We start from the raw sequence: 16,270 nt of genomic DNA, 5'->3' as shown, positions 1-16,270 counted from the left end.
ATATGACAATGTTGTGGTTGGTTACGCGTGTGTATTTGTGTCTAAGGATAATTCGCAGGGCCCTTCACATTTTACCAACTTAGGTGTGGAAGAGCATTGACACGAGTAAGAAAGGCAAAGAGGTTGTTTCTTTTTCTTCTCATCCGTCTGTTACAATGCTGTGTTTATTTTTGGTCACCATTAGGTCGGCTCGGTTGATATTATTATTTTGTGCTATTTTGCTGTTATTTTGCTATTATTTTATTATTATTTTTTTTCACTTTTTTTTTTTTTTTCCCACTTTACCCCTCTACTGCCACTTCCCATTTACACATTTTGAACAAGCCTAAATGGACGTTTGTAAAAATGGGCCAGAAAATAAAAACTTTAACTTTACAATGTGTTAACCCGAGGTGAACCAAGGCAAGTGTTAAACTGTTAAAGTGGTATATATTAGAATAAAGGGGAAATAAATTTACCCTGAACTGATAACTACGCATAAGTGTACTAAGTTCAGGTTGGGGATAAACTGTATAGGTATTATATATAGGTTAGTAAAAAATATCAATTATTTTATTCTTTTTTATTTTATTTTTATCGCCTTTGTTTAACGTTTGTTAAGGAAAGGTACACTGGCCCTTTACACCCTTTAGGACCTATGTTTTTTTTTTTTTTTTTTTTTTTTTGGACGCAAGCTTTTAAACTTTACATGGAACAGTGCCACGAATGACATGTGCGAGTAGCTCCATATGGATATAACATAAAGGGTTTCCACCTTCTCATCTGCCTTAGTTGAAAACGATCGATTCGATTCTCCATTCATGATACGTCTGAAAAATATCATTCGCTAATCTTTGTTGATAAGTTGATGCAAGAGAGTAGCCTTTCTAAGGCCCGAGGGGAGGTACAGGGAAAAAAAAGGCAAAAAAAAAAAAAAAAAAAAAAAAAAATGAAATGATATGAAATGATATGAAATGATATAGAGGAAAAAAAAAGAAATAAAAGAGATAAAAGAAAAAGAAGAATGGTCATATTGTTTCTAGCTTATTTCCTTGCGTCCTTTATAAAAAACAGAAAAAATAATATCATATACAGTGACATTATCTCCTTCAACAATTTAAATGAAGAAAAAAATTTGCGATACTATGGGTCGAATAGTTCGAACAAGTGCTACTTGTGGTACTACCTTAGCGAGAACTTCTTTGATATTGTTTATTTGGGAGGAAATGGCCATGCAGCAAAAAGGAAAAAGATAGACAAGTTGGAAAAAAAAAAAACCCCTTTGGGACGGGGTGAAAGGCAAGAAGATGATCATACAAAAAGCACCATCATCAGGAGTGATAATGTATGTACAAGTGAAATTTTAATTCTATTGAATATAAGAAAAGATACTTGTAAATCTGCTTCATCATTCATAGTGCGAGTAAATAATGAAGGAAAAGAAAAGAGATACATTGCAGTGGAATATCTAGTAAGTAACCAATTGTATATGACAAACAATGAAATCATTACGTATGTGAATGAAAAAGTAAGGAAAAATGTGTATGTAATATCGAATAATGGAAAAAAGATAAACATATCAGAAAATAACCTTTTTACTGTATACTTCGATGAGGCATATATCAAATATGCACATGTTAGACATGAAAAAGGAGAGCTAGAATTACAACTGAAAACAACAAAAAAGGCTGGAATAACGAAAGTTATTATAGTTCTACCGAACAAGTGTAAACCCATATTTTTTGTCTGTACTGTTTTTGTGTATGAACCATTTTCCTTACTTCCTCATGGATTAAACTTTCCGGAAGGGGCTCTTATTAAGTTGGTCTTAAGAAGGGAAATTCAACCACATGACAAGAGCGATAGTAATGATAATATAACATGCACAGTTCATAAGAAGAGACATATTTTGAAAACTCTGTCCATATGGAGAAAAGTAATAGACGCTGAATTGCTAACGTCAAGATTGCAAAACAGGAATATTATAAAACGTAGAATAAATGACAAAAGTCTAACGAATTGCTTGAGTAAGAATTACATAACAAGTTTTCAAAATATGTACAGAATTCAGCCGAGCACAAGTTATGATATAATATCGGATGAAATGGTAAGAATTAAAAAAAGCACGGATGGAAAAAGCACGGATGGAAGAAATGTAAAAATTGTTGTTAAAAGTTTGAAGACTAGGCAAATTTTTTCTTCCTTTATACATGTACATGAAGTAAAAAAAATCAAACTCGTATGCCTTGGTCAAACCAGAAGGATAGGCATCCAAAATAAGAACATTTTCAATTCTTTTTCAAACTGGAAGGAAAAAAATTTAATAGAAGAGGAAATTAACCAATTGAAAAATCATTTTTTTTATAAAAAAAACTACTATTTTGATAACTTACATATTTATTCTTATTTTCAAATGAATAAACAAGTGGGGAAAAAAGAAAAATTTATACATAATAGAAAATACCTTTGTCTTATCCAATTATATGCAGAAAGGAATATAAAATTATATGACATATTCAACGAACGAGATGTCAAATTGGCATTCTCTTCGAAAAAATCAAAGTTAAATATCCATTCATTGTATATCTTCCCAGAACATGGAGCATATTATTTTATCCCTATTTATAAGAGAGCAGAAATGGTTTCTTTTCAAATGAGTTACATGAAAGATCACAAAATTAGCAAAGATATCGAAATATTCAGACCTGTAAAATGTTACATGAAGGGGACTACTCTATTAATGTCTACCATTTTTGTACTACCAGGTGAAACCCTTTTTTACTATTGCACAGGGGGAGGAAGTGTCACATTACTAAGTACCAAGAAATATATTGTCAACATATTCAATAACTCAAGCTATTTAGATATTTCTTCAAATGAAATGAGTATAAACATATCGATAAAAAGTGATGGGACTAATGTTAAGAGTACCACAGACTTGAATTGTCCCAAAAGGAGGAAAGACAAAAAATTCGCCCAAAAAAAAATTTTCACTTCAATTTACATACTATTTTGTGATGACGAACATTTAAATAACTGCTTTGTTTGCACTGCCTATATAGTAGATCGAGTTACCAACCTTTCAGCTATTGTTGAAAAGAGTACACTAGAAGTGAATGAAGTTACGAATGTGTATATTTTTATGCACTTGGACAATGTTACGCTATTGCCTTTTTTTTTAGATGATATTACTTTACAAAATAGGGAAAAAAAGGAACAACTCAGAAAGTTGGAGAATTGCCAAAGGAACTACAGAGAAAGTGAACGAAATGGTCTCATAGTCCTTCATCACAATGGCACGTATAGGAATGGGCAACATCACACAGACTATGAAAATAATGATCGAAGGAAGTACACTCCTTTAAGCAGCTGCTTCAATGAAGTGAAAAATCATATGCTAATAGAACATGACCCAGAGTCTCTGATAGTAATTAACAAATATTTAAAATTTACCAATTTGCCAAATGAGTATAAAAACGCATGTGCATTTTATCAAATTAAAGGAAAAGCAGAGAGAAAAAAAAGTGTCCTTCAAATGAAATGCAAAAAAGACAACAATGTTAGAACTGAAGTAAGTGTACAAATTTATAAAAAAATCGGAGCTCTTTTTTGTCACGATTTTGTATGTAGTAAATTTATCAAGTTTGACCAAATGATTGACCTTATCGTGTATAATGGATTTTCAGACATTTCATACAAAGTGAATATTTCATTCGAATCCAATATTAGTGAATTACATTTAAGGAAAAATAAATACATGAATGAAAGAAGTGGTATACCTATTTCTGCTTGCATATTTTATAATTTGTTCATTTCGGAAAAGTTTAAAAATTTTTTATACATAAATGAACAGAAGAAGAGAGAAATGGTTACTCACCACTCGAACATATTTAATCAGGAAATATTTTATGAAAGTCCAGGTGGAAACTATATTCCTGTAAGGAAATTATACAATAGAAAATTGTTTGAGTACGATTTTAAACCCTTATACGGGATGGAAAAATTCAATGAGGTGGATCAGAAGAAGGAGAAAAAGGGAAAAGCAAGAAAACTGTCTAATCATTGCTGGTACAGGAAGTCACGTATTTGTCTTCGTTCCAAATCTTATTGTTCGATTCCAAATTTATATGAAGTATTTTTCCCAATAAAAGAGTATTACATCTTATACTGCACGAGTGGTAAAAAGAAACACATAATGTCAAATGTTTTGATAGAAATGAGAAAAGGGATAAAAATAAAGAATTCAGAAATAATAACTCAGAATAATTTCCCTGTTCATTTCAAGTATCCATCTTCCATTCAAGTTACCATTTTTGACAAATATGTAAGTAAGTTACAAGTTGTAAATGATTCCAAAATTGGTCTGTACAAAAATAATGACTATTACATGAAAGCATTTTTGATAGATGAAAATGAAAATGTTATCCTAAGCAATGAACCATTTGTGTACACATTAGATGAATCACATCAGGGAAATCTTCAGCAGATTTGTTTAAAAGACAAATCACACTATTTGGAAATACAAAATGAGAAAAGGAAAAATATTATCAAAACGGATAATAAAATATTGATAAATTGTAAGGAAGAAAAGAATAATTCGAATCATAATATAAAAGAATACACAAAAGGAATGAACAATTTTAGATATTGTTCAGGTGGAAACTTTCTGCTAACTGTTCAATATACTTCTCAGGACAGTGCAGGCATTATTTCCTATCATTTTGAAAAATATGTATCTCTTCAGTTTTATGACAAATTAAGTACTCCTTATGATAATCTTGTGTTCTTTTTCTCTCCACATGTGTATTACGCACTTCCGATATGTACCATTGCACCTAGTGGTACTTTTCCTATTCATGAGCTACGACATTCCATAAAAGGAAAAAACAAAATTAGTGTATTGGATTCATCTGAAATGGAAAAAATGCATGATAAAAAAAGAAAAAAAAATTACCTACTAGTGGATTCGATTAGTACAAACAATCCTTTAGAAAAATGCACAAAATTGTATATCAATTCTTCTGTGCACGAAGCGAAAGGAATCATGAGTATACAAAACGGACTTGTATATGAAACGGATTATTTAGATATCCATTTTTCATTTGAAAAATTGACAAGAGTGAAAATATCTCTCATGTTTAGAAATGCAGAAAAGAATGATTATACAGGAGTCTATGTCCCTATGAAAGTCGAATTTTTTGGAAAACATAACGCAAAATTGAATTTGTTACCAACACATGGATTGAAAATAAAATTATCTTATGATTACAGCAAACGAATTCGTATGATGCCTCTAGACATGTCCACTAATGAATGGAATAAACAGATAAAGGAAATAAAAAATATCAAAATTGAGACAGAGAAGGAAGAAAGGTGTTTATCTTCTGATATGTTTTATAAAATACATAGTTCCAATGAGGGTAAGTATTATATACAAGTCGAAGTAAAGTACAGATTATACAACAGATACATTTCAGTTCTGTCAAATATGGCACGTTTAATTGTTTACTCAAAGGGTGAATCCTTATATGGTCAAAGGAATAACATTTTGCTATACCCATATAATCAAACCGTAGAATTAACCTTTCAGTTATGTCATCCATTAATACATAATGTTTTATGCATTTCAAAAAACAAATCAATAGTTCAAGTTGAGCAAGTGCTAAAAGTTCATGATAAAAAGTGTACTTATGTTTTTTGTTTAATAAAATCAGGAAATTTAGTAGGAAATGCAGAAATTCATGTATACCCAATATTTGAAAGTTATTATGCTATTTTTAATTATCCAATTGGAAAGCAGGAATTTAAGAATATGGAGAAATTTGAATGGGACTTTTACCATTTAGAAAAGTATTATGATAGTTATATCAAAAATTGTAATATGTCTAAAAAATGCAAAGATAATAATTGGTACACTTGCATAGAAATCCAAGAAGAAAAAAATGTAAGAAATTCTTTTTTCTTCAAAATTGTTGTAACTGTTGATTATATACGATCCATGAAACTCTTTTCAGAGGACACTGTTTATTTAGTACAAAATGAAGAAGTAAATGCCTCCGCTACTTTTTATAGCAATGTGGATCATATGCTTTCACACACCTACGTAGACTTTCGCTTAATTTATGAGAAAACAGGAGCTCTGTTTAAGGTAGAGTATTTTGTTAATAACCAAAATGTTCTGTTGAATGAAAAACAAACGTGGCCCCACTTGGAGTGGAGACAAAAAGATAGAACAATGGATCAGCAGATTGATAAGCAGATTGATATGCAGATTGATATGCAGACTGATATGCAGACTGTTATGCAGACTGATATGCAGACTGATATGCAGACTGATATGCAGACTGATATGCAGACTGATATGCAGACTGATATGCAGACTGATATACAGACTGATATGCAGACTAATATGCAGATTGATATGCAGATTGATATTCAAACCGGTGGGAGAAGAAAAATCGTTAGTGATTTAAGAATCACGCCAGATGCGTTTCTATCAATTAAGGCATACAAGGAAGGGAAGTATTTTCTGTACTTGAATTTTACAAAATGTAGTAGCAATTCCAATCATGGGGAGGAAGTAATCCTTTCCAAAGTGTACAATATCATTGTCCAGATGAATGAAGCCAGAAGTGGTACAACAATCCCAATTGTTTACCTATGCACAGATGGTTTTTACAAATTTGATACAAATTTTCACTTTTTCAAAATATTAAACAAGTGGAATTATGAACGTGAATTCACCTTGTCATCTGTAAAAATGTTGCAAACAGAAAAGAATAACATTTTATATAATGCATATTATTCTGATAAAAAAAAGAAATTTTATAAAAAATTGCAAATTAATATATCAAAAATTGTAGGTGCAAAGATATACAATTACTATAGTAAATATATTCCCCTAAACATTGTCCAATATTTGTATATCCATTTCTATAATAAACAAATGGAAAGGGTTTTCCTCCCATTGAATGCTGAGGTGTATATACACATGTCGCACCCAACAGTATTAACGGTCAGAATGATTGATAAGAATCATATGTTTATAATACCTCAAAAATTGGGTTGTTCATTTATTTATATACATTTAAAATTTTATCGTAAAAATACGTTGGATAGCAATTTATTCGACAAAAATGATGAATCACCCCCAATTGTAAAAATGCACTTATGTGTTACGAAAAAAGTTTTAACAAAATATTTTCAAAAAAAAAAAAATTATTATTACCTCAACAGGGTATATCAAATGTTCTATCATTACCCGAAATGGTTTTTCAGTCAGCCATATCTTTGCGTAAATTCTCTGTTGACACACCCTTCCAAATTTGGTACTACATTAAATAAGGATAATTTTTATCAGGCTTATAAACATTATCGCCCAAACACTATGGTGGGCCATTTAGACGCCCTTTTCAATCCTCCTACTACACACTTCTCCATAATTAATGATCACATCTCTGGGTTGGTCATATGATGCAAATCAATGCTATGAACCCCCGTTCACACACACGTGCCAAGCGGTTAAACGTGTTGTGGAGCATCTAAACGGGTAATGTATCCATTACGCTGTTCTTGTCTTGTGGTGCATTGTTTTGTCGTTTTATTTTATATTTCTTTTCTTTTTTGCTACCCGTCATCATTTGTTATGCTTTATCCCAGCCCCGCTTCTGATCTGCTTGAATTTTTTCCGTTTCACAAAGAGACGCTTTTTTTTTTTTTTTTTTTTTTTTTTTCGTAGTTTTTGCATTTAAATACTTGTTTTCTTCGTCTATGTATATTTTCATTGAGTCCTGGGATTTACAGTTCTCACAAATAACTTTTAACATATCTGTTTTTTCAAAAATCAACATTAACGTGATGTTACAATTGGTCATTTATCCCACTAGTTAGTTAAGAAAAAAAAAAAAAAAATGCACACTCTAATACCCTCGAACTCCAATATGCTTCCTCCTTGTATGTTAATACAAGCGAATATTTTTGAGAATATATATAAAGTGCAAAAAGGAGGAATATCATATATGGAAAATGCACGTGGTTTCGATATAATCTTCCTGTAATTGGAAATACCAAAATATAGATACCCTTGTATATGTGTATGATGAGAATCATTTTTTTTTTTTTTTTTATCTGTGTGAGGGACAATACCTATATGCATACCACCCTACCACAACCGTATGCAGATCATATCCATTCATATATATTTCCGAAGAAATATCATTGACCTCATTTGTTATTCTTTTTATATATAAAAAATTTTTGTGTAGCAAATTCCAAAGATGATAAAATGTGAAAAAGAGAAAATATAGTGAACTGTGGTTCATACATGTTTTGCAGAAACACAGAGTTCATGTAATTATACTCGCCATATGTCTATGAATATGTATGGCCCATCGGTAATAATATCCGTATGAACATAAAAAAAAAAAAAAAAAAAAAGTTAGACCTCCAAATCTATAACCACCCCAAATGGGCTAACTCTTATTTCCCATTGATACTAAAATTGTGCAGAAAAACATCAAAAATTATTATGTCTGAAAAGAGGAGAAAATTATTTTCAAGCTTCATTATTACCGTTGGCTTAATTTCAACTTGAGATATATCATCATACATGTTTCTGAAAAAAATAAAATAAAATAAAAATAAAAGAGAGAGAGAAAATTATGAATTCCTTGAGTTTATAAATATGAGGATTACTAACGATGCATAAAGTGCACCTTCGGCTAACGCCCGTTACATCATTACGGATGTATAAATTTGCATTAAAAAAAAACATAATTACGTTTCATTGTGTAAATTCAAAAAGGTGTTAAAACATATCATGGCTGCATTATCTCTGCTAAGATTTCGTGGTGTCTTGTACACACTCCAAGGGGCTACAAAAGGGGGGGGAGCGGCAGGTATGTTAATCTGATTGTGGTGCATAAGAATTCATCGAAAAAGTGTAGAAAAAAAAGTACACAGAAAGAGAGAGAGAGAGAGAGAGAGAGAGAAAAAAAAGAAAAGAAAAGAAAAGAAAAAAAGACACTACTTGAAGGGAATGTAAACGTCTGTTCAAAAAAAAAAAAAAAATAAATAAAATAAGTTAATGAGATTACATGTACTTTTGGATAAGGGTAAATCGCCTTGTAGCAGAAAACTTCCTGCCTCCTTTAATCTCGCATAATCTTCAAAATTAAATGATTTTGAGGCTGACATGATACATTCTTCTGTTTTTTCTTTTAAAAGAAATTTTAGATAAATATTCCATGCCAGTGATGCACTAAATTCTTCTTCATTTTTAAGTATATCTTTTGATATTTTTGAGTATACGAAATTTTTTTCTCCTATTTTTCTTACTCTCTTTTTTATCCTTTTTTTTAATTTATTAAATTCGTTTAGCTGAACCTCTAGCTTGTTCCTGTCCATAGCCATTCTTCTTAAACTCTGAAACAAAAAATTATTGCATCCAACTCCTCCGACTATGAATAAATTCTTTATGTTGAAATGAAGTTCTGAGAAGTACATAATTTTGTTAACTTGTTTCTGTAGGTGCTGAAATATATTCCTTTGGCTGTAATAAGCATATCTGTCTTTTTCACATTCAAAGGATTTTCCTTTTTTCAATTCTAGAATAATTTTCCTCATATGGTTGTAAAGGCCTGAAAAACTATATTTAAAATGGATAAGAGCAAACAACGGTAAAGTCACATATTTAAGAAATGAAGTGTGGTCACGTTTATGTGTAACATGACAATGGAGGAAAAAAAAAAAAAAAAAAAAAAAAAAAAAAAAAAAAAAAGAAATCATAAATAAGAAATTGAACGAGAGGTAGGAAGAAAAACCAAAGTGAAGCAAAACACATGGAAATCATGTAGAAAGAGAAAAATAAATTTCTTACGAAAAATCGATCTTGTTGTTGGAAGAGAAGGGTGCAGGAAACGGTTTAAATGGATCTTCACAAGCTTCTTCACTCAACTGTTGTTTCTTCATTCTTGTAACAAATTCTTCTGACTTCTTTTCAAGGAAGGGTCCCCCCCCTAACCCAACAGGTAGTTCTAACAATCTTGCAATTTTGTCAATTATGTCTCCTATGGATATATCAACTGTTTGTGATAGTTTGCTCACATTAATGTCATTTTTTTTATTCTTTTGAACCTTATAAATTTCTGTACTTCCCCCAGATACTAGAACGCAGATGTATTCATTTCTCAAGTGACTTCCCTGAATTTTTACCTCATTCTCCTGAGTCTTATGCGAAGGTGGGATATTTTTCCCATGACTGTCTATGTTTATGTAATCATTCTTGGTTATTTCAATATCAGGCTTTATGTCCGCCATTTCTTCAACATCTCTTTCTATATGCTTTTTTAACAAATAATTTCCATATTTTAGAAAATCCTCTTGACTCAAATTTGTCATTTTTTGTTTAGTTACAGTGTTGTTATTTAGAACTTGTATAATATCTTTTATTTTTTCCATTCGTATCTTATCATTTTTTACCGTTTCTGAAATGTTCATGTCGATGTCATGCTCATATTGTGATTTTATATCATTTTCTCCCTTGTATTCTCTACTATTTGTGTATGTATTCCTATCGTTATAGACGTGAAAAAATAAGGGAGAAAGGACATGCGCAAAAATATGATTCACTGAGCTTACTTTTATATGTTCATTCTTCTTTTTCATCTCTTCTATGTAATTTTTTGTCGCTTCTATGTTTTTTGCTATTCCTGGGCATGTACTAAACCCGATGCAATCGATTTTCTTTGCATCTGTGGAGAAAATGAAGAACAGTTTTGCATACACATAGTGGTGTGTGTGTGGGGGGTAAACTATACATATATATATAAGTGCAAATAAACCTTGTGATGAATAAATTATGGAGAGGCATTTTTTCTCATCACTTTTTTTTCCATTTTGAAGATTGACTCACCAATTCCCTCAAGTGTCTTTTCCACATATGGCTTTAAAAACAAGTGGTTGATCGAACTAATGAAATAGGGATAAACCCCCCCATATTTATGAACGATCTTAAAGTGAGATATGATAACATTTTTAATAATGTTAAGATTCGAATCGAGGATACATATACAAGTGTCATCACATGTGTTTTCTATTCCTACAATGTATTTAACCTTTGTATTATCTTTCAGTTTATTTCTTTCAATTAAAAGTTTGGGAATCTTTTTATATTTACACACATCGTAATTAATATCACTTCTATTTTGGATGTGCTTGTTTATTTTTTTTACTGTCCTTTCCAAAGGGTCACTAAATAGCCCTTTCTTAATTGTTATGTTGTCGATCTTGTATGAATAGAGTACATTTCGAATCAGACTCAGAACGCAGGCTGAACACAAGATAATTCGAGTTGCATTTTTCATTATTGACGATTCGAGCTACATTTTTCGTTATTGACAATTCGAGCTACATTTTTCGTTATTGACAATTCGGCCTACATTTTTCATTACTGATAATTCGGCCTACATTTTTCATTACTGATAATTCTAGTTACAATTTTCTCTTAAAATATTCACCCCACCTTTGTGATATACGTGTTTATGTGCATCCTGTTTTTTTTAATATTGTTCAATTGTTTCTTTAGCTTTTATTGGCATTTTTCACGTTGTTCACATTGTATTTCTTTGGATTAAATATTGTATTTTAAATTTATTATTTTTTTCACTGGGTATGCTCCATAGGGTTCATTTTTTTTGCATTCATAGAACATTTGCACTTTTTTTTTTTATAAAAATTTGTATTATATAGATATTCAGCAATGCCCATCCAAACTTAATTTTTTTTTGTTACGTTTTAGGAATGATATCAAATTGTCTCCATACATTTAGGTATCCATTGTTTCTACACATAGATAGCGCTTTTCTATATGAGAAACTAAGTGCCGTTTTTTGTAAGATCATTTTTTTTTTTTTCTTTTTTTTTTTTTTTTTGGTTCTTATTGTTGTTCTTTCACTTATCTTAAAATTGCACATTTGTTCGTAAAATGAAACTTTAACCCTTTTTAACATATATAACAAAATTCTATTTTGGGTGTAATTAAAATAACATGCCAAATTTTTGTAACTTTGTTTTTATGGCTATTTTAAGAAAATTTTTGAAAATAATTCACTTTTTATCATTTACACCTTATCAAAAGATTGAAGTGAAAAATTGAGCACATCCGTAATCATGCTTCATTCCTCTTGAAGTTTTTTTTTTTTTTTTTTTTAAATTACGTAAATTTATTACTAATTAGAAATGTCCAAATGAACAAGTTAAAAGAATATACAACAAAATCTATACCACCACCATTGCTGAGTCTATTTCGTGAATTTACATTAACACATAAATAGGAACATGTAAACATGGCAAATGATTTTGAAACAAATCCAAATTTAACCTTAACCAAAAAAAAAAAAAAAAAAAAGAAAAGAAGAAACTTTATTATCTTTGTAAATTTTTAGTTTTTTTTTTTTTTTTTTTGCTTTTACTCTCGTAAGCGTCAGTAACTAATTGTCTGTCCTCCATTTCGTTGTTTTTAATTTTGTTCTTATAAAGAGAAAAAGGAATATAAGAACATAATTTGGACAACGATTTCATTTATGACACATCATCACATCTGGAGGAATGCATAGAGACATTATGCTTTATTTAAAATGGAGCAACAACTTACTAGCGTTTTTATTTGTATTCGATGAAAACAGAAAAAGTTGTATCACTCGGTTTAAGGGTTGCGAAGCATTCTACAATAGCTTTACCGCTGTAAAAACGTTTCTTTATTCATACATCATTTCATATAGATTGTCAAAATTTTCAAATGGGTATTTGTTCATGGAGAAATTAGCATAGAAACATGAATGGGCATGTACTATTTTTTAGAATTTTTCAAGTAATAAACGTGCATACACATATGTTATTTCGCTTTTATCTGTGTCAAAAAATTAGGACACCTTGTGACATATTTTTTACTTTGATCTAGCTAAAATCTTCATTTCTAGTTTTTCAACTTATCACATTCAATATATTTTAAAACAATATATTTTGGCTAGTTTTGTATTTTTTTTAAGGTTTACTGTTCAGGTAAAAAAAAAAAAAAAAAAAAAAAAAAGAATTTAGCTAGCTAATCCTTCACTTATACAAGTAGAGAATTAAAAAAGGAAGAAAGAAAGGGAAAAGGAAAAAAAAAAAAAAAAGAAAAAAAAAAGGTTTTCTTTTTATGTATTACGTTTTGGTTAAGTTCTTCCTATTTTAATCAAAATTTTACATTTCAATTTTGTTTCTTAACGTCGTGAAATCTTTAACTTTTTAAGAACTGTTCTTATATTTTTTTTTCGAGTATCAATTGGAAAAAATTAAACTAAGGAAACATAATCCATTTTGCATTATTTTGCATAAACGTGTATCAATTAAAGAAATTAAAAAAAAAAAAAAAAAAAAAAAATGTATCGACTGCTTATTTTTCTTCTGTCTATTTTATTTATCAATAAAGCACATGTGCATGCAATTTCGACACATGAAATTTTGGTAGATAAAAGAATTGAATTTAGAAACAATGCAAAACTGGTTATTAATGAATCATATTTAGTGGACAAAAATGATAAATTGTTGGGTAATTCATTGAGAACATACAAATATTATTTGGTAAAAGGCACAACTGAATTTAGGGCTATTTTCATTTTTGACGATTTAAATATGTATAAAGCCACAGAATTAGGAATAAATAAAGAGCAACATGAGGTGGATATCTTAAACATAGAAAACAACATGAATAATATCTACCCCCTGGATGAAATGAGCACATTTAATGAAGTCCTATACAGAGAAAAGAAAATGTTCACATTAGAAACTGAGTATTCAACCACTACTTATGTGTTAGCTAAATTTGTCTTTAATGTAAATGTGGAAGAAGAAAATGAAGAGGACATTATGTCTCTTTTGATTGAAGTTGAACTGAATATGAAAAAAAAAAAATTGGACATAGTTAAGGAAGAGGGCGATGATAATGATGCACATCATGTGGATAATAACAGTTATACAGATAGGCAGATGAACCATTCCAATACAGTAGAACTATACAAAAAGAAACAGCCACAAGTTTTTACACAATTTATTGGACTGTTAGTAAGTATAGCATCTATAGTTACATCCATCTCGGGTGCCATTTCAGCTGTTGCACCAGTTTTTTCAGGCGCCTCCAGTCCATCTCCCCCCGAATTTTTAGGAAATGAAGCCTCGAGTTTGCCTACGTACAAAGAGAGAATGGTTGAGAAAAGTGAAACCTACAATCAAATGAAAAATAAAAAAACTGAAAACAGGAAGCACTATTTTGACGACTACTATGGTGACGAATATTATGATGACGAGTATTACGATGACGAATATTATGATGACGAATATTACGATGGTGAATATTACGATGGCGAATATTACGATGGCGAATATTACGATGGCGAATATTACGATGGAGAGAATTATAACGAGGGCTATTACGATCGTGGGTACTAAGATTACTACTGAATCGATTTGTTAGCACTGAAACGACTGCTACTATTAATTTCAAAATGTCGTACACATGGCTTGACTAAGAGTGAGAAGGGAAAAAGCAAACCGCGGCTATAGTTGATGCTTAAAATGCATAAAAACCTCAAAAGTTGATTGTCCAAAAATGGTTTCATTGCTCCCGTAAGAACATAATTATGAGTCAATGGACAATTTGAGATAGGTTGAACAAAAAAATATATACATGTATATATATGCATATACATTCTTATGAACAAACAAGATAATAAAAATTGTTTGTCAAATGGAACTTTCCAACATCCCAAAAAAAAAAAACATACTTGCCTGTACGCATCACAATATTACACCTGGCGCGTTACACAAAATATAATGTAAATTTTTTTTATGCATGTGGAAGAAAAGGGAGAGTTTTAGTCTTATTCCGATTATTATTATTATTATTTTTATTTTTTTTTTTTTATTTTTTTTTTTTTTTATTATTTTTTTTTTGTGTAGTATATGTTTTTCTCTTTTTCTTATTGTCTCCTTTTCTTTTCTTTTCTTTTCTTTCCTTTTTTTTTTTTTTTTTCCTGTACAAATTATTAAAACATACAAAGTAGGCTAGCTTAAAACAGTGCTGACATATTTATGCGCGATAAAATGGTAACCAACATTTTAATTGTTCGTGAGGTAAAAAGTTTCAAATTAATGATTTCAAAATTGATGCATTTTTCGCAGCGGTGGAAAAAAAGGAAAACATTCACTTTTTCTCTAATTCACATAATTTATGGGAAGATTGTTTCTCTTTGTGATTGTGAGAAAGGTGAAACTAGGGGAATGTAGCCACCCAGCAACATCCACATGTATGTTTCTATATGCATTCGTGTAAAACTGTGGGTTGTATACATATTTACTTTTCTTTTAAGTTTTTTTGGAATTTTATTTTTTCTGAAATTAGTAGTTCATTAATGTGGTGGAGATGAAGTTTCCTAAAAGAAAAAAAAATAAAATAAAATAAAATAAAATAAATAGGCCAAAAGACAGCATTCCACCATCACACACTCCTATAAAAAAGAAGTCCCTTTTTGTAAAAAGTTTAATTTTTACAATAAAAAAAAAAAAAAAGGAAAAGAAATATAACATAAAAAAATGTTCTTTTTTTATTTATTTCGTCCTTTTTGTATAAAGATTAAAAGAATAAAAAATATATATATCATTTTTAAAAAAAATTCTAGTAGGAATATTAGCAGAAAGGGGACGAGAATTGTTCAATATTGTACTTCGAAAAAGCTTATACGGGCATGCGATGTATATATATAGACACTACACATTTCGTAGTAGCAATATTTTTGCAGCTTCTATGAAAAAGTGAGAGATTATTTACGAATAATTTCATTCTCTTCTTTGTGAAAATATCAAAGTGTTCTTTAATAAGGAAATGTGAAAAAGTTTGATGCATATTTTTTGCAAAATAATACATCAAGAGTGAGAAGTTATTTGTTTAAACCCAATTTATCAAAAGAACACTCAAAAGATCAAAAAAGCAGTGTTGCTCTTTGTTCTGTGTTTTAGAACAATGCATGCATGCAATCATGCACATTTTTTTTTTTTTTTTTTTTTTTTTTTTTTTCTCTCTCCCATTTTCTGGGTTCATAAGAGCAATAAAATTGATTGTGGTGAAGTTATTGATTAATTTTTTCATTTTTTTTTTTTTTTTTTTTTTTGTTTATTTTTCCACAAAATAAAATTCCACACAACATTTTTAATATATGAAATGTGTATGTTATTTTTATTTTAATCACCCCATCATCCA

General features: G+C 29.9%; 3 protein-coding genes across 3 annotated transcripts; 2 read left to right on the top strand and 1 right to left on the bottom strand.

Moving 5' to 3' along the window:
* Positions 1-1,003: 1,003 nt before the first annotated feature.
* Positions 1,004-7,453, top strand: PGO_030690 (hypothetical protein, conserved; the record flags this gene model as incomplete). The annotated part of the gene is made up of 1 exon (XM_028686057.1): positions 1,004-7,453. The coding sequence occupies one exon, from the start codon at positions 1,004-1,006 to the stop codon at positions 7,451-7,453; it is 6,450 nt and encodes a 2,149-aa protein (XP_028541858.1).
* A 1,004-nt stretch (positions 7,454-8,457) lies between these two features.
* Positions 8,458-11,342, bottom strand: PGO_030680 (tRNA N6-adenosine threonylcarbamoyltransferase; the record flags this gene model as incomplete). Its single annotated transcript, XM_028686056.1, has 5 exons — positions 8,458-8,593; positions 8,759-8,852; positions 9,075-9,625; positions 9,857-10,730; positions 10,892-11,342. 5 exons carry the CDS (start codon positions 11,340-11,342, stop codon positions 8,458-8,460), a joined length of 2,106 nt encoding a protein of 701 aa, XP_028541857.1.
* A 2,056-nt stretch (positions 11,343-13,398) lies between these two features.
* On the top strand, positions 13,399-14,463 carry PGO_030670 (hypothetical protein, conserved; the record flags this gene model as incomplete). Its single annotated transcript, XM_028686055.1, has 1 exon — positions 13,399-14,463. The coding sequence occupies one exon, from the start codon at positions 13,399-13,401 to the stop codon at positions 14,461-14,463; it is 1,065 nt and encodes a 354-aa protein (XP_028541856.1).
* Positions 14,464-16,270: the final 1,807 nt, after the last annotated feature.

This window comes from Plasmodium gonderi (assembly GCF_002157705.1).
Source record: "Plasmodium gonderi DNA, contig: Chr03, whole genome shotgun sequence".
Classification (NCBI taxonomy): domain Eukaryota; phylum Apicomplexa; class Aconoidasida; order Haemosporida; family Plasmodiidae; genus Plasmodium; species Plasmodium gonderi.
The sequence above is the reverse complement of the archived record's forward strand: the minus strand, read 5'-3'. Positions and strand labels throughout refer to the sequence as shown.